This window comes from Pituophis catenifer, unplaced genomic scaffold, assembly GCF_029215685.1.
Source record: "Pituophis catenifer annectens isolate HBS135680 unplaced genomic scaffold, rPitCat1.0.hap2 SCAF_1, whole genome shotgun sequence".
Classification (NCBI taxonomy): domain Eukaryota; kingdom Metazoa; phylum Chordata; class Lepidosauria; order Squamata; family Colubridae; genus Pituophis; species Pituophis catenifer.
Genome location: NW_027256881.1, coordinates 178,341,521 through 178,361,473, shown reverse-complemented (window position 1 = coordinate 178,361,473; position 19,953 = coordinate 178,341,521). Strand labels below are relative to the sequence as shown.

The 19,953-nt window shown below is 36.4% G+C and overlaps 1 protein-coding gene across 1 annotated transcript in view; it reads left to right on the top strand.

The window, feature by feature from the left end:
* Positions 1–19,953, top strand: part of PARD3B (par-3 family cell polarity regulator beta) — a 582,830-nt gene that overhangs the window by 306,053 nt on the left and 256,824 nt on the right. Inside the window, exon 17 of the mRNA XM_070933224.1 lies at positions 17,704–17,910. Within this exon, the coding sequence (XP_070789325.1) occupies positions 17,704–17,910 (207 nt within the window). The remainder of the gene's footprint in view (positions 1–17,703; positions 17,911–19,953) is intronic.

Here is a 19,953-nt window from a genome sequence, read left to right as displayed (position 1 = left end):
TTCAAGTTTTTCTTTCTACTTTGCTCAGCATTTTTACCAGTTTTTCTTCAATAGCATCCATGTATTATACATACACATAAAGACACAGACATTACATTTATTCCATCAAGCTGGCCTAGCCTAAATGGTTTTTTAAATTGGGATTTTAAATTTTATGGATTTGGGGGTTTTAAATTGGGAAGCTAGTGATTTAATTCTTTTTAATTATCTTAACTTTTGTATTTGTATGTTTTTTAATTTTGGCTGTTCACCGCCCTGAGTCCCTTCTGGGAGAAGGGCGGTATACAAATTAAATTAATAAAATAAAATAATAAATAAATATGTGGGTATATAGTTACTTATATGGATTCTCAGTTTCTTAAACTGTGAGGTAAAATTCCTTAAAATGAATATGTATCCATTATTTAGTTAAATAGGGATAAAATATAAAATAATGCTTATTAAACAGGACCAAATTTCTAGCAAATGCTGTATTTTTCTCAGATTTCAAAGAGGTCTGTAATAAATTTATAGCTGCCTTTTGGATATTTCTTTGTATTTTATATTTCCACTACATAACCAGTGCTTGTTGGGCCATCATTTCAGAAACAATGCCTTACCTAAACAAAGAAACCAAATGTCCAAAGGCAGGCCAAAATAGCCTCCCAAAATGGGAGCAGGAACGACTTTTGACTTCCTGCCAGCTTCCCCATTGAGTTTCCTTGAGGGAACCTAGCAGGGTAAATCTGAAATTTCCACCCCTCCCCTCCCCTCTCCTCTCCCTTCTCCTCCCCTCCTCTCCTTTCCCCCTCCCCTCTCCTTCCCCTTCCAGCAGGTAAATGGCTCCTGCTGGAGGGGGAGAGAGAAAGGGCTTGTGATACTGGCTGGGAAACTATCACAGAACTTTGAAAAGGAATATTGCATGCCCACACACCAACCAAGCACCAGCCAATAGCACTGAAGCAGTCCAAATTTCATTCCATTGGGAGTGGATTTTGGACACATTAATTTTGGACAAATTGGTTAACACATAAGTTAACCAATTTGAGGTATCTTGGTTCAAAAATTATTGCCTTATGATGCACCATTTTGCCTGCTAAAGGTTATGACAGTGAGAATTTTAGTAGTATATGTGTATATATGTTAAAGTTTATACTACCCAGATTACGAATTTTAATTTCTTTTCTCTTTTGTTGCATTTGTGTAGCCTGAGCAAGCATCTTACCATTCTGTTTTCAATATTGTTTTGAGCTAAAATCTTTTGTATGTATTTTTCTTAACTACTAATCACTTTTGGATATTTGCATATCAATTTCCTTGCACTGATTAAAAGATTTTCACAGCAAATGCATCCATAATTCAGCTCTATTGTCATTTTCTGCTTCCACGTTTTGCAGAAAATCTCACTGCCGTCCTAAAGCTGTTGGGGATAGGAAGCAGCATCTGAACAATCACTTCTTTCTCTTTCCTCCAAAACAGAGCAATCCTAAGGTCACATTGTCATACTGGATTTTCACAGATATTTCAAGGAGCATAAACACATTCTATATTGACAAAGTATATGAAACATTTAGAATTCAAGTGATTGTTCAGGAAAGGGGAAAATGAACAATAATAAATGTTGTTATGCAATAATCTATGGATATGGTCTTCACCTTCCTACAGTATTGACTACCTATTATCCTTATTATCAATTCCTAGCCCAGAGTATTTTCATAGATTATACATTTTGAACATTATCTGCACTTAAAACACACACACACACACACACACACACACACACACACACACACACCCTGTCTAATAAAGAAAGTTGAACCAGTCTTTCAGTGTTTTTGCACTTAAGTTATTTACATGGATTTGAATTTGTATTCAGAACAGTAGACAAGTTCTAAGAACCTTCCATGTTGGTCTCAAATACCTTCCTTCGTATGGAGTTTAATAATAATCTCAATGAGATTACATTAGTGTAGTTTCATTCCAGTCGGAGTGTTTTAGATTGAATGACCCTAACCCTAACCCACTGTTTAAACCTTGTATTATCAAGAAGTAATTTAGGTTTGGCCAATTAAAAGAAAAAGCATTCAGAAGTTCCTTATACGTACCTTCATTCCACAGATTTTATTCATGCTCTTGGGAACAATGGGAACAGCTAGCTCTCATTCCACATTCATAACTTCATACAAATGTGAAAACAGATGGAGAACCCTATTGCAGGATTTATATATGGAAGAGAAAATGAATTTTAATTCCCTTAATTGCCAATTTAGGTAAATAGTAACAATATTAGAAGCTAGTAATATCTAATGCAAGGAATCTTGAACAATGACCTTCCTCATGAATTATGGTCAGTAATAAATAAACACTGTCTGAATAATATATAATAATTAAAATTCTTATGCAGATGGTTTTGAAATAGGGCCATAAAAGTAGCCATCTCTCGGAATTTACTTAGAGTTTGTCCTCTGCACTGCTTATGCAAACCTGAAGCATGCTTGCCCCGTCAAAGCTGGAGCAGGCTTCACCATGTTGCTATTTTGCCCGCATTGGTGACCGGAACCCTTGTCAAACTCATTCTGGGCTTTGTGTTCCACTTTGCCTTGGAGTTACCATTTCTCAAAACCTGATGGGCCTTTCTCATGTTTTGCTTGAGAGCAGTCCATAGTCACACAGTCTGTTTTCTAATTCCTTCTTAGAATGTGGTGCCCAGAACTTGACACATAACTATTTCCAACTTGTCACTTGAAAGCTGTGCCACATTTGGCAGGGCCTTTGGAGGTTGCAGAAAGGCCTTTTTGACCTGGTAGACGTATATGTGTTCTTTTCTCCCTTGACTCCCATTCCCCTCATTGTAAAGTATGGCTTCTGGTGTCATTGGCCAATAACATTTCAGCATCTGACCAAATGAGATTATAAAGAAAGTGGGTTAGTAAACCACTTCATTAGAAAAAGGTGCATTTCCGTGGAAAGCGGAAGACTGGTCTGAAGATCTTGCTGTTAGGTGAGAGTTGGAGAGACAAGTTGATCATTCAAGCTCTCAGCACCCTTCCACATATTCCAGACTCAGGTCTCTCTGTCTCCATCTTGCTTGAGTCTCTGCATTAGGTGGTTGCAGCCAGCTAGACCTCAGGTCCTGGCTTCTGTCTGTTCACACACCTTGCAGTTTTGACCATCTCCAGCTGTGCATGCATGGGTTAACTTCTGGACAGTTGAGAAAGCCAAGTAAATTTATTATTGAGTTAACATGTGATTATCACAGGAATAATTGTTGTGATGTCTCTCATTCTTCTCTGCTCTGTGAATTAAAGTTCAGTCTTAGGCTCTTTGAATAGAGTCTGAGAACTGGGACACCACCTCACTATTCAGGACTTTGTAAAAGGTCCATGTACAAGTAAATTTATGATCAGGTTAATGGCTTGGATTTGACATGCTGTTTAATTGTACCCTGGCCAGCAAATATTAGTATCTCACCTGATGTCAAACTGTGAGGATTCAAGCAGTGTAATCTCTCTGAATGATAAAGGGCAAGCAGAATAAACATTGTACTTTATGTTCTCTTCATTCAGGTCCAAGTGGATTTGGATGAATTGTTTGTTTAGTTTGCCAGTTTCTTCAGATATACTGCCATATTGATTTCTTTTTTATTACAGGCAGTCATAACCTGACCTCTTCCAGATCCTATATTTAAAAGGTTTAAATTTTAACTTTTATTTTTAAGAAAGGGTTGAAATGCTGTAAAAACTGCTTTATTAGTAGAGCTTGCCTTGCTTTGTGTTCTTGAGTTGCCCATGGCAACAATAGACAGAACATCTTAAATTAGAATTGCTGCAGGGGAGGGAACCCCAATAAAACATGTACATAAGCGCCCGAGGGAACATGATTCATTGATCAGATTGAGACTCAGCAGGTATTTGTTTTGTTTCAATACTTTCACAATTCTGAAACAAAGAATTGTTTTGTTACCTCGTTAAGAGATACATTTCCATTTTTTTAATTGGAAAAAAGCATGCTCTTTTAACCTCGTTTTTTCTCATTATGCTCATTTTCCATGTGGTAGTGATACATTTAATAATTTCTCCAGAGTTTGAAACTGTCTTTATCTCACAAGTATATTTATCTGTAGTTTGAAATAAATACTTAAATTCAAGTTTTTAAGAAAATTGGTAGGGAATTGAATCAAATTGTATTAAATAATATTTTAAGTTTTCTATTTAGAATAGAATAGATTTTTTTTATTGGCCAAGTGTGATTGGACACACAAGGAATTTGTCTTTATCATTTAGGAATAGTAAAGATGGAAATATTGGGCAATATACAATGCCACTGTTACAAGTTTCACTAAAATATCGAGGTTGGTCAGTCAAACCAACTGATAATTCAGATAGCAAAGTTAGTAAGAGCTAAGCCTAAGTTTGACTGTCATTGCTATTATTCAATATTAAAAATGTTATTATTAACATTACAACTTTTTTCCAGTTATAATTGCAGTCTCTGGCCTGCATTTATGCCTGCCAATGAGATGTTTTTAATTCAGATTTATAAATTTCAATATTTGCACCATTAGTAAAATATTTCTATCTCCCACAAGATTCTTTTTCGGTTGATCAGGGTGAGATTATATTTACTAACTAGTTAGTAGAAGCAAAAGTAATTTGAGGTGTGGGGGGGTAAACATATCTCCCCTTGTGTACTAACTCCAACTGCTGTGTTAAGCAAGAAATTCAAGATAATAGGCACAATTAACAACTTTTTGTTTCCAATTCTATGAACTTAAGAACCAGATAAGTGAAAACTCAATACAGATAGTCCTCACTTAACAGGTGGTTGCTTAGTGACTGTTTGAAGTTACCATAGCGCCCCCCCCCCCCCCCGTACAAATCAATTTTGACATTCTGACAAATGTCAGATGGTCATATGATCACTTTTAGGCATTTGGCAACCAGCTCTTCATTATGGCAATTTGCAGTGCCCTGCGGTCACATGATTGTAAATTTCAACATGTTTTTGCTGTCTTCCTGCAAAAAAATGCCCACTGGATAAAATGCATTTGATTAACAATAGCTGCACATGCATAACAACTACAGTGTTTGATTAACTACCATCACAAAAAACATCATAAAATCCAGGAGAATCACATGGCCACATGCTTAATGACCACAATGACTTATGACCATAATTCTCAGATCAATTATCAACATATGTTGAGGACTACGTGTAAATGCTTTTCTTGTTAATTCACAACTCCTATCTTGATTGATGATTATGTGCCATCAAGTTGTTGTTGACTCTTTGCAACCATATAGATTTACACCAAGACTATTTATCCCTAATCTTCCAACATTTGTACCATGACTGCTATAACTGAACCCAACCATCTTGCTTCTGGTTATCTTCCTTTTCCTTCCCTGCCTGCATTCTTTGGAGATAAAATTTGAAAATGAAAAAAATGAAAGCATGCACATGGAAGTAAATAAATAGGTACTACTTCAGTGGGAAGGTAACAGCATTCCATGATGTCATGGTGGCCACATGAATCCGGAAATGTCTTTGGACAGGGCTGGCTCAATGGCTTCGAAATGGAGATGAGCACTACCTGCTATCTCTATCGGCAATGACTAGCAGAGTAAAATCGGCAGGAATTGCTTTATTTAACCTTAAGTGGTTATTATAGTGATTTGTTTGATTATCCCTGTGCTGATGTTTTTGCGGTCATCCATGATACTCTCTTATCTTGAGAACATATCTATTGTTAAAAAAGAAAGGTCCCTCTAAAACAATATAGTGGTTCCTGCATACCCAAGGGAATCATGTTGGTGATTCATATGAAAATAGATTTCCATGCTTTGGAAGGGAGGTCTCAGAAGGCTAGGTCTAAAGGGAGCACTTGATGATCGCATTGAGTGTCCCAGTTTAAGCTATGGTTGGGAACAGCTGAATATAAACATTAAATATTAAAATGTCAGTGAAAAACTCTCATTTTGTCTTCACTCCAGAACATCCCCCCCCAGTGAGAATGATTTTACAGGTTTCTTTTTCTAGGCTGACTAAAGCAAAAACAGTCCTAGGGAATGGTGGTTAATTCACACAGTTTTACTAGTGCAAAGGCCAGGTAATTCAAACAGATGTATGTAAAGCTGTCAAATATGTAATGAGATTTTTTAATCTGAGATTTTTTTTTTCAAGTGTTCTGGGCTGCTTTGAACTTCTTTATTTCTTTGGCATAAATAATATTATTCAGAGTTTTTATTTCTAATTCCAGTTTAGGATCTTTTGCTTAAAGCAAAAAAACCAACTAAAAGATAATGATTACCAGTAATTTGAGTATAAAATATGTTTCCTTGCCTTTCATAATTCCATACATGTTTTCTAAATGAAGCAGTGTTGAAAAGGCCATAACCCTAGGAGTGCTGGTGATAACTATTCAGTTGCGGAGCACAAATTAATGTGTGTGATGAATATTGAAATCCCTCCGTCCCAGCTAATTTATAGTATCTCTGCAGAGATCATGCCTGAAAATGTAGATGAGTAATGATGAGGTAGGGGAAAGAGGGAAAGAAAGGACTCTAAATGACTCTTTTAAACATTATATTTGATACCTATAAATGAAAGGAATACAGAGCCAAAATGCAAACATTTATTGCTTTTTTTCTTGAGACCAGGAAAACTGTCCCGTTGTAAGATTTTTCAGCCATTTGCTGAGGCTGTTAAAATAATCCTGGGATCACACTTCAGTACTTTAGCATGGGCTAAGAAGGGCAGAGTATTAACCTTTTTTTCAGTAATTGACCCTGGTCTTTTAAGTTTGTGTATCCTAGAAATTTAACAAGGAATACAATCTGTTACTATAGTCTGAATGTAACCTTCCTTAGACTGGCTCTTGCACCTTGCTCATTTTCTCTATAACCTTTCAATAGATAAAAAGTAATAGATAAATTTGGAAACATAATTAACTAAAACTTTTCATTTCACAATACCAGAGAATTGGAAGGCACTGTAGTCTAACTCTACCGCCTCTCTGCTGGGTGACCATTCAGCCTCTGTTTTAAGAAAATGAACCAATTAATATTGTTCTACTGGCTGTTCCTGAATTATGAAATTCACCCTGATATCTAGCCTATGTTACCCTGCTGGTTTTAAGTTTCACTAAGTTTCACTTAGACAAGGACATTGAGATCATTTCACATGTACTAATGCTGAACCAGTCTTCTCTATCCAATACTTGTGTCTTATATTTTGCCTACTCAATTTCTCCAAGTTCAATTACATGATCATAGTCATCTCAGCTCAAGTCTGTCTAGATTGTTAACAATCAATTAGCCACCCCTCATCTGCAGATATGATAAGCATCTTCTGAAATCCTTCATTCAAGTCATTGGATTCATTGCATGAAAACAGAACAAAATTAAGTATAGACTCTAAAATGTAAATGCGCTTCAGTATTCAATTGCAATATTTATATACAGTAGTATTCAGAAAATCACTTCAAATAGGTATATTTTTCATATGACATTTTGCCAATAGTTCTACAAATTGAGAAAACACACCATAGAACAAATGTTCCTCCCAATTTCTATTTACAGATCTGCGAGGATTCTCTTTCCTTTAGTTCTAGAACAGTGTTGGTGAACCTTTTCAACACCGAGTGCTGAAACGGGAGTATGCGTGGGCGCGCATTGGAGTGCCAGAAACCAGCAGAGCAGCTCCCCAGCACGCCCGCATGGGAGCACTGGAAACCGGAAGAGCAGCTCCCTGGTGTGCATACGTGCACCAGGAAGCTGAGCTTCCGGTTTCCGGCATGCACATGCACGCCGATCACCTGGTCTTCTGGTATTTGGCACGAAGAACAGCTGGCCGGCGCGCATGCGCATCAGGGAGCTGCTCTTCTGATTTCTGGCGCTCCTGCGCACACGAAGAACAGCTGGCTGGCACGTATGTGCGCACCAGAACCCGGAAGAGCAATGTGGGATGGCTGGCATGCCCAGAGAGATGGCTCTGCATGCCAGTTCCGGCATCACTGTTCTAGAACATCATCACAAGAATTCCTAAGCCATCTCTGAGGAATTAAAATGTTTATATATACATAAAATATCATATATTCATGCACACACATACAAAACAAATGCTATCCAATTATAAAAGAACAATCATGAGTGGAGGAAGATTTAGATTATCCACATAAGCAGGAATGGATTTTGATTTTATGTGACAAGAACAGTATTTATTTTTTCAATAGTATTTAAATTCTGGCCCATCTGTAGGCACATACATGCTTTATTGGGTCAGTTGTGCAATCTTCCTAATCTTTTTGAGCCTGGAACACATTTGGAATGTTGAATATGTGTTATGGACCCCCTTCCCTCTGCTCAAAACAGTTGCCACGGTGGATGTGAATAGCCATTTAGCAGAAGGCTGTACTTATTCTCTTCATTCCCTCTAAACTCCCCGAATGTTCTACATTACCTGATTTTACCTGTGTTGTTGTTTTTGTTTTGTTTTTTGCACACAAAGCCTAGAATTTAGTCACCCATCATGGTATCTTCTAATAAGACATTTGGGGCGTATGTGCCTGGGGTGCCTTTACTGGTAATATGCAGAATTTTTTTTAAGGATGGCTGCTTTGCTTTGCGGTGTGCTAACATCCAATTAATATTTTAAATTAAAAGGCCTTCTGTACACCTGACTGAGGTAGACTTGTCCATAAATATGCATCACCACCCATGTTCTGTTTAGTTTTGCCAACTGACTATATTTTATGAGGAAGAATTATCATTTTTCTGAGGGAAATATATTGCAGGCAATTTATCCAATACTTGTTTCTTCTGAAATGGTTCTAAACTTGTTGTATCCTTCTGATATTGGGGTATTTAAGTAACCTGTTTTACACAAATTCATTTCTCTGTGTTGGTTCCCAGAAGCATCTTCTTTTAACTGAAGTATACAAGGAAATTAGTCTGTATGATAAATTAAAGTGTCAGTAGTTCTAATACTTGCTAGTTTAAAAGTTTTGCTTAATTGCTCAAGCATTCACTACCTTGAACTTTAGCTGCCAATGATATATTCCTGTTTATTCAAATTTTACTCCCTGTCCCTTTCATTTGGAAGCCACTTCCTTTTTTAGAGATATTTATTTGGACATATCAAAATTAGTTGAATGCGGGGATACTGAGCTGAAAGACAATAGGGTTTGGTCTTACTTATCAAACAAGGGACCAAGATTGGGAGTTTGTTTATTTACTTATTTGTTTTCCATATTTTGGAATTGCCCATCTCCCATACAGAGGGACTCTAGGTGGCGATTTGCATTTCCTTTTTTCTCTCAGACAGAAAATCATACCAGTCAGGAAGGCCAATTTGCTCTTTCTTTATCTCTGTAGTCTATCTCCTGTTTTAGAATAAGAGTAGAGAGAGGGGATAAATGTTAACATTACTGTGCATTTATTTCACTAATTACCTTGTGCTCTGTAAGAATCATGTACGCCACCAATAAAAACAGTTTATTATTGCATTGGTGGACCTCAGCTTAGGGTCTTTCTGCTCCAAATTGTACCTAACTGTCTGGGGCAAGTTGGAGAGAGGGCTGAAGAAGAAAGCTAATCCTACTTTATGCAAATACATATATTTATATAGGTCCATAAATACATATATTTAGTTACATATATATATATGTATGCATACATATATATATATGCAGTTACAGTAAGAATCTAACATTTCTGAAACAACGTCTGTATGGATGTGTCTATATTTACATTTTTCTATCAGAACATACCAGGATTTTTTGGAAAGACTCACTGGGCTTTCTCAGGCAATACTTCTGGTTTGTATCGGTTCTATTGATTGTTTTGATTTCCAACCTGATATATATGAGGTGAAGAGGGCTTCCATCTATGAACATTAGTTCTATGCATGCATATGCATTTGTGTGTGTGTACAAAATTTAAAACTAATATAATCATTACATTTCTAGCACTTTTATAACAAAAACACATTGTGAAACAACAGTTTTGTACTGGCAATCCTATAAAAAATTAAACAATGCTAAATCAGTTAATGAAAGTGCAGCTTATCCTAAAGGATCTATTGTATTTTGATATTCTTTATTGAAAATTTAAGTATGTTTATGGTTTTTTTCCTTGGACTATTGTTTTTATACTTTTAAAATTTAAATGTGTATAGAACTGTAGACCAATACAGGACAAAAATTTTGTGGATATAGTTTTCATTGTCTGGTTTTGTATTACATATTTGAACTTTTATTCTGTATTGAAGTGATGGTATTCAAGTCATGTATTTCTATAGTTATTTATTACCATTATTTATTTTCCTTTTTCATTATACCAACACTGCCTTGCATATGGTTTACATACTGCGTAAACAGTTATAAATAAAAATATAGCAAATATTAATAACAAATTTCGAGGAACCATCCCACGTATCCTGAGCTGTGGATAATAATGGCCTTGAATGAAAAGGGGAAAAATTAGAGAAACTGATCATGACAGTCAATTTTTACCATTTTGTATGGCAGAGGTATCAAATTGGCAGCCCGCGGGCCAGATGCATAACACACAGGCCACGCCCACCCCAGTTCCATGAAGGAGGAAAATGTCACGTTATGTCACGTGATGGCAACGTGTTGTCGTGAGTTTGACCCCTGTGCTGTACGGGCTCATAGCAGGAGTGAAATGTAAAATTTGTTACTACTGGTTCTGTGGGCATGGCTTGGTGGTGGTGGCGGTAATGTGAGTGGGTGGGCGTGGCCAACTTTTTTTAAAAAAATCTTTTCAAAGCATTTTTTCTGCAAATGCAAAAAAATGCTTTGAAAAGGCTCTGCCGATCAGGCAACACAGCTGGGATCGTCAGGGCCTTTTCAAAGCATTTTTTAAAATCACCTCTTCCACTGAAGAGGTTGCAGAAAAAAATGCTTTAAAAGTCTCTCTGATGATCCCAGCTGAGTTGCCTAATCATCAGAGCAACTTATAAAGCATTTTTTCCTGCAACCTCTTCAGTGGAAGAGGTGGTTTAAAAAATGCTTTGAAAAGGCTCTGCGGTCAGGCAACACAGCTGGGATCGTCAGAAAGACTTTTAAAGCATTTTTTTCTGCAACCTCTTCCCAGCTGTGTTGCCTGATCGACAGAGCCTTTTCAAAGCATTTCTTTAACCACCTCTTCCACTGAAGAGGTTGCAGAAAAAAATGCTTTAAAAGTCTCTCTGACGATCCCAGCTGAGCTGCGCGATCATCAGAGACTTTTATTTTACTTTTAAAAGCATTTTTTCAGCGGAAGAAGTTGTAGAAAAAATGCTTTTAAAAGTAAAAAAAAAAAGCCTCTGATGATCTTGCGGCTCAGCTGGGCAGGGGGAGGGGGCAGGGATTTTTGCTACTGGTTCTCCGAACCACCCACCGACATCGCTACCGGATCGGGCGATCGGGTCCAAACTGGGAGCATTTCACCCCTGGCTCAGACCCATAATACCGGTGTCCTGTACGAAAGTAATCTAATGGAAATTATTCTCACACTACAATGGTATTGCATACGTTGAATTAGTATAATTTTCTTGCTTCATCTTAGTTACTATTGATGGTTATGTTAAGGTCTATAATCTTATATCATCCATTATAAATTATAGTGTGTAGTTTCTTAATATCGACAGAATGAGATTGATCCGAAAAGTCATTGTATGCATATGTGTATACATTATGTGTGCTCAGAAGTGTATATGTGAACAACCAGAAGTCAGGCTCCGTAGGTAGAGTTACCACACTGCTGGGGAAAGGAAGGCATGTCTTCTTTTTTGTCCTCTGTCAGGCAGGCATAGTCTTTAAAATCAAATATTGTTTAACTTCTTCAGTATCTAACATGCTAACTCTTCCTGACCAGCTTTTTTTTCTGTAGCTTTGTGATTAGCACCTAATAAGTGCTAACCGCAAGTTAACAAGTTCTGCTCTGTGATCTTAATTGTTGATTAGAACCCACAGCCAGCTTGACCTACTGCCTCAAATTACAAAATCATGATCAAGAGCACACCTGGTTTCTCTATGCTTCTTCATCTTTGATATTCCATGTCTTGCTTTAATTTCCCCCAATTGTCACTGTCCTTTTGGAGTTGTAGTGCCCAGACATGGACACATTATTCCAAATGTGGTCTGACAGGGCAGAATAGAGTGACCAATTATTTTCCATGACCTGGATTCTATGCTAAATTTTATTAATAAATAATCAATGTATTTAAGTGTAATATAAAAATGTAATTTTCTTTTTATCTGATTTTTAAAATAATCTATTATTGTAGGCTTTTCAAATGAAATGATATTATCAAAGCAAAAAGGCAACTAAATATTCTGCATTATTCTAGGAGAGAGTGTGTGTTCTCAGTAGGAATTTTGAATATGATGTTAGGTGGTTTTAAATAGTATGATTCAAGGAGGTGAGAGAGGCAAACTTCACATTTATTCAAGCAAGTACAGTGTGTTGTTAATCTTTGCCACTTCACTCCATATTTTGACAGGATCCCTATAAAATGCTCTTAGGCCATAAACGGAACATAAGCCTGTTCAACGTGTTCTCTAATTTTAGATGCATTAGCAAGAACTAATGAAGTGTTTAACTGAGTTTACTCGTTAAATAAATGCTGTCATGGTTTTTCCCCTTTTTTCTTCCTACTTTTCAAAAAATACCTGGGAGGCTGCTATATGGGAGGTTAAAAAGAAGGAAGTATTTAATTTGTCTTTTTTGATCAAGCTGAACAACAAATATTTGCAATTACTTTTTTTCATATCCATATTGTATTTCACATTCAAAGAGTCTCACAAGTGTTTATAAAAGGTAGGAAATTCATGACTGATTCATTAGCTGTATGTTGCTAAGTATAATATGTAAGATGACATAGCCACATTTATGGACATAAGTAGATCATTTTCTAAGGGTAGAATATCTGGAATAAGATTTTTATATAATATGCTGACATTGTAAACCTCCCAGAGAGTGCTATAAAGCACTATGGGGCAGTATACAAGTCTAAGAACTATTGCTATAATGATTGTATTCACCTGGGTTTTTTATCCAGCTGTAAAATCCAAGAAAGTGTCAAAAAGAATTGATACTAGAATTCAAGATACTTGATCGCAGCCATCTGCCCTAATGATTGCATCAAGAATGACATTATCCTTCAGTTATATTTTCAAAGACAAAAATTGTATATCCATTTAATGGAAATTAATCCTCCCAAGTGTCATTGTAACACATATGGCATCCATCTATATCAACCCTTATGCCATATGTCTTTGTACTTTCCTCTCAAGTTTTATCAACTTAACTCTACTGGTATATGAAACAAGAGTCAAAATTGCTGTTAATTTAATCTATTCCAAAAGCACCACAATAGTTGATCAGTTTGATCAAATCCATTTAAAGGCGAAGACAAACTAAGCATGCAGTTCTTGCTTTGTTTTGTTTTCTTACAAGGCTTAGGAAGAATGTCATGGTGAATACACACGTTACAGACATTTAAGTGGGGGAAGAAGATAATGAGGTAATGCCTTCCTGGACCAGGACATTCCATGCAAAGGTTTAATCTTCACACACCAAAGCCCAAACATTGCAACATAGGGAGCAGTGTAGTATAATGGTAAAGGCGCTATATATTAATGTAATCCACTTTCAGCAATGGGTGATTTCGGGGCTGGTCCATCTCTCTGCCTATCCTATCTTCACAGGGTGCTGATGCTGATTGTTTAAAATAGGAGAAGTGAACATATGTATTCTTCCTTGTACTCCCAAACAAATAAAACCAAATCAAAACTGGTATCCCAGACTGTTTGAAAATGAAGTCCACCCATACCAAATCTGTTCCCCCCCTCCCATCAATTTAGGCTTTGAACTGGGGTAAAATAGCATGACCTGATTACTGTGCATTCCTTCCAGTCCAGACTTTCAGAAGACATCTCAGCTTTCTTCGCATAGCGGAGAATGACAAGCTGCTTGGAGGATCTTAAAGACTAGACTATTTCATTGTGGCTCTTATTGCAGTGGGGCAGGTTGGGGAAGGAGAAGATTCTAACCTAGCTTCAAGTCCATTTTTTGAGCTTGCAGTGGTAAAAATATAGTCAAAGAAGACTTGCTTTCCAATAGTAGGACTCACAAAGTGGGAGAATGCAGTTGTGCTTTCTTTTTGCCACCCACTTTTCCTACTTGGATTGAATAATTTTATGCTACGTGGTTCATATATATTTTATGCATGTGCATATAAGCTATTACTTAGGGGTCATCTCTTTATCATCCATGTTTCTCTGAAATGTGTTTCCTAAAAATGAACCTAAATTGTTTGTTTTATGTTTGTTTGTTTTATTAAATTTGTATACCACCCTACTCCCGAAGGACTCAGGGCGGTGAACAGGCACAGAATAAAATACAGAAATACAAAAGTTAGAAACAATTTAAAACCAAATTAAATAATTTAGCCCAAGACAATTAAAAATCCCAATAATTTAAAACAAATTAAAATTTCAGTTTAAAAATTTAAAAGAAAGGGGAGAAAAAATTGTGAATTCAAGCCCAAAACCGAGACCTAGTATGGATTAAGCACTACAGGAGATTCCTATATTTAGAGCCAGGTAGTGGTTTTCTTGTTGAAAGCTAGCAATCAAAGTTGTTTTCTCACTAGAAAGCAACTTTCCTTTTTCCTCTACTGATCAGAAAACCTTTTATTTTAGCTGTGCCTTCTTCACTAATTTTCCTTTTATTTTTTGTTGTTCCCTTTCAGCCTCAAATGGGCACCACTGTACCTCTCACTGAGGCTCATGCCTTGATTAATTTTAAGTACCTTCACCTTGCACACAGGGCAGTGCTCACAGTCCATTTCAGCAGTTGCTAATTTGGCAATAATGGTAGTCTCCACAATGGCAATTAATGAACAAAGGAAGCTTGCACTTTGTGACCTAGCAACCAGGTTCCCTTTAAACTGGTTTCTCTCATTTTCTCTCTTTCTTTTTTGTGTACAAGCCCTCAAAGTCCCAGAGGACAGCAGAGTTAAGTTGCTTTGTGTCTGTGATCTTTACTATGGATGGCAATACTTGCTTTCCTTTTCCTTTCTTTTTCTTCCTCTCTCCTGGTTTCATTAATTACTTGAATTAATTTACTCATTATTGCATTGTGTATTTAGTTCCAAACATGCAAATTTCACCAGATTTAGTATTACATTTAAATAGCTATCATTCTCTCAAGGCTCCAAAATTCTTTATTAAGCAGCAACCAGCATACTATTTTGTCTGTTTATTTTTTATTTTAGAGCAACTGGATTAATCCAAGTATCTTGTTGGTCTTTCTCCATCAAAAATCATAACATACTGTTTATATTCTTTACTTGCCATCTATCACTAACTGAGCTCTTTATCTTCTTGCATGCGTTGCATGCGTTGAAAAGCCTTAATAAATTTCCATTTAGAAACATCCATTATTCACCCATTTATTTGAATGAGTTCCTTTTCTGGCTTTGCTTGGGTTATGCAGTTCATGCAGTAAAAGAAAACTGGACTGAGAAGAGAGAGGAACCATTTTCTGGGGGCGGGGTGTTTTAATGCTTTGTCATAATGTTCAGAGTAAAGCATAGTAATCAGTAAGATCTGCATTAAAAGCAAAATACTACTCTGGAAAAATATTCAGCATTGCCACCATTCTTTCAATTCACAGCTAATACATATGAAAACAAAACTGAAAACTCTTTCCAGCACATCTTTTATCCCCCTATGCATGCTCATTTTTTCCTTGCACACATTTCTCTCTATATCCCACCATGATCTTTCTCTTTATTTTGCATCACTAAAGCCTTTGAAACTTCGGGTGTGGTAATTATCATTTGTTAGTTCTGCACCCTGCAACCTTCCCTGTTGTGTTGCGTATCTCAACCATTTCAAAATGCTCTAAGTCTCTTTGCACATCATCCTGCCCCTTTTCTTTCTGCATCTTAATGTTATTTTTCTGCTTCTGGACTATGATATCTTTTTTCAGCACATTTACTGGCCCATTGTTCACTGCATCCATAGGCAAAAACTAGCAGTGATGATGCCATTAGGACAAAAGCTATATTCTTATGTACTTGAACTTTACATTGTAATATTGTGACCCAAGTTTCATCGCTTGGCACCCTTCCCCAACCCATGGATGTTTATGACTGCATCCCCAGTTCTAAGTCTTTGCTTCTTTTCTTCCTTTAGTCTCTTTCATAGTGTTGTTTATTAGTTTATTTGTGGGCTGTATTTAAAGAATTAAAATAGCCACAGTAAATTATATGGAAAAAAACATAAAATTTAATCATCCATGGTCAAATGTAAAAAACAAAACCCATAATATAGCAATAAATAACTCCTGCAGCAATAAATCATCAGATAGCATCACTCATTATTCCTCAATTCATTTCTGGAAAAAAACCCCCTATTTTGACCAATTTCCACACAAATAGGTGACTAATCTGTCTTCCAGAAGGATGATATTCCTTCATAATGTTCATTTTTTTTCTTTTTCCTTCCCTTTTCTTGCACATTGTTCTTCTTAACCATTTTAAGCAGGAACTACAGATATAATGCAGTGTCAGCAGGTCCCTGAAGGTTAAGCAAGCTGTACAATATGGCTGCCTATCAAAAATGGTCTGGGAAAGGCAGTGCTATTGATCTGGGAGAACCAAACCTGATAGAGTGACTCTCCCTTTTTATACTTCAGGCAGCTTTTGTTGACCCTAATTATTAGAAAGAATTGGGAAAGATTTGTAAACAATCCAGGCCAATTATCTTCTTCCCCTGCCCATTGAGATGATTTATGAAAACACAAAATCTAAGTACATAGCATACAGAAATCCTTTAGCAATCTCGCTTAGAGAGATTTGTTCAGCTAACAATAATACGCCTAGTTGTGTTTTAAGGGCATCTTTTGTTTTTTGGGTTTTTTCTCCCTGTGGCTTCTGCTGTGTAGTTCTACTCTTTAGCTTCTCTGTGGGCAGCTTTTTGTGCAACACCTTTTCTGGCAAGTCCTCTAATTCACTTTTCATTTATTCTGCAAAAAACCCTATGCTGTTTTCCATGTCTCCACAAGACAATCTCTTTAGCCTTCAAATGTACCAGTGAAGGAGGTTGCCTATGCAAATGACTAGGTTTTCCAAATGCATTCTGTGCCAAAAAGTTGAGGGTTAAAATACTTGAGACATTTTCATAAACATTCCTGGAAATAAATTAATAGTCTTTTTAGCCCTTTAAAAGAAAATTCTCAGTGAAAAAAATATATAGATATATCCCAGTAAACTTGGTAGACATACTGTATTTAGGATTTATGTGGTTATTGAAGGAGGGTTACTTTCTTTATGAAACTAGGATTCATTTGTTTTAGCAAAGCCTATGTCAGTTGTGAAATTAAATTAGGATCTTGGGGGAATTTTAGATCCTGCTGTTTTGATTCCCTCAAGTTTTACAATAGTACTATTTTTGAGTTAAATATGCGCCCAGCTTTTGTAGTTTGTTTTCTGTGCCTATGAAATTAACATCTAATTTACTAGGCTTCATAGTCATGCATAGTTCTGCATAATTATGAATAAGAGGTGACTTCTAGTTATGTAAGTTCAAGATCTAGTATATAATATAATGGGTACTAATTGCCGTTCTACTTTAAAACTTGGAAAAAAAGCAGCTTTGTTACAGCTTTTTCTATTATTGAATCTTTTTTTATTATTCCGTTCCTTTAGAATCTCCTAGTAAGGATATTGGTCCCACCCTGGGATTAAAAAAGTCAAGTTCCCTAGAAAGTCTCCAGACAGCTGTTGCTGAAGTAAAAAAGAATGAGCTCCCATTCTACAGACCTAGACCTCACATGGTCCGTGGTAGGGGATGTAACGAGAGTTTCAGAGCTGCCATTGATAAATCCTATGATGGACCTGAAGACATGGCAGGAGGTAGGTACCACAAGACTTTATTAAAGAAAACATTCTTTTTCAATAAATCTATGTTGTCCTATTAAAATTCATCTATAAAAAACTGATTTCAAAGAAGAGTTTAATGCAATTTTGCATATATATCAACCATAGTCTCATATGGAACCATACATATTATACTGCAGATTATGTAGGGAACTATATTGGGATTCTTGTATTGACCTTAATCTCTGTGAACATGGCTGGAAACCATATATTGAACTGATCAATTAGCAGACAGTTTTCCATCTTGATATATGTGTACATGCATGCATATATCTGTGTCCAATTCTTTGGACAGCTCTCTCATTCCAATATAATGACCAAAGACCAGCCTTCTTTCCATGTTGATGCATTATCTAATGTTGTATCTTTTTTCTGTGTGTGAGCTTACTAGGTACTATCTGAATCTAGATTTCAATAGTGTGTATATATTTCTGTTTGAATGTAAAGGGTTGATAAACTTTGTATCAAGCAGGATATATATGACCAAATACAATAAGTGGTCAATAATATGAACAATGGTATACAGTTAGATTTAGCTATACGTACTTTATGGTCTCTTTAATACAAAGAATTAGATGAACATCCATTGTAATGCAACCTTTGCAGTTATAACAGGATCATTGGAAATGTTTTTTCACTTCCGGTTTGCTTCTCGTAGCCACCAGACGGTCCCTTGGGACCGCCAGCCCCTTCGCCTGTAAAGAGCCACCTTTACAACGGAAAGGCGGCTCGAAAAACTCCATTTCCAGGAGGAAATGTGAGATAGAGCAGGTGAGTGTAGGTAGAGCTTTCCGCGTAGCCCCCAGAGCTTTTTTTTACTCTTGGGGGCGAGCGGATGAGGCTCCCTATATCACTCGCCGTTTTCTCCGGGCGTTGGGAGACCTCTGCTTTTTTGCAGAGCAAGGCTACGAAAACAAGCTTTTCAAGATAACTAACAGATTAAGTAAAGAGGATGAGATTTGGACCTGGATCTGTGACCCTAAACTGAAAGTATTTATACTTATTTTGCAAAGGATATTGTACAAAGTAAAAAAGAATTTTTAAAATGGCGACTGCCGAAATTTGAGCAGGGAAGCTGAAAAGGGAAAGTCCTTCCGTTTCTTATTAAGCCACAAAGTAGCGGAATAAATACTCCTAGGTACAATTGAAGAAAAAGCTCCACTTTTGTGTTTTGTGTTTTCTCCTTCCTGGAGACTTGATTTGATATTGATCGCGTTTGGAAAGAAGCTTTGCTTTTTTTTTCTTTTCTTTTTAAAAGTTTGCCTGTGTGGAAATATGGCGTTTAGGCTTACAAAGCCGGACAAACAAGCAGGGGGGGGGATTCCCCCATCCACAAACTATATGAACAAGTTCTTAACTTACAGTCTCAGAAAACTGATTTTAATATAATTGAATTTCTTCTGGAGGAGATTGTGAGAAGGGATGAGATTATGAATCAGAACTTTGAGAAATTTAAGCAGGAAACTAAAGAATTGGTGCAATTAAAGTTTGATATTTTGCATCGAAAGATTATAAAAATGGCCAATGGTTTCTCAGAATTTATCACCAGGTTGGATACAAATATTAATCTATTAGAGTCTAAAATGGAGGAAATTGAGGACAATTTGGAAAATAAAATAGAAAAAATTGAAAATGATTTGATAAACATTCAAGATAATAGTTTAGAAGAAAAACCAAAAATGGAAGTTGATCCAAAGATTTGTAATGTAGAAAATATACAACAACGGATTGAAAAGGAAGTTTTAATGATGCAATATAATTTTACTGAATACGCGATTAGATTGAGAGGATTACAGGAAAATAACAGAGATGACTTAAGGAAAATATCTTCTGAAGTTCTGGCTGGGATTTTAAAGGTTCAACCTGAGGAGGTATTTTGTAGGATCGATAGAGTCTATAGAATAAACTCCTGGATTGCAAAGCAAAGGCAATTGCCTAGAGATATGGTGATTTACTTTACAGATAAAGAAATAAGAAATAATATTGTGCAGAAATCTTTTAAGTCTACTTTGCAACTGT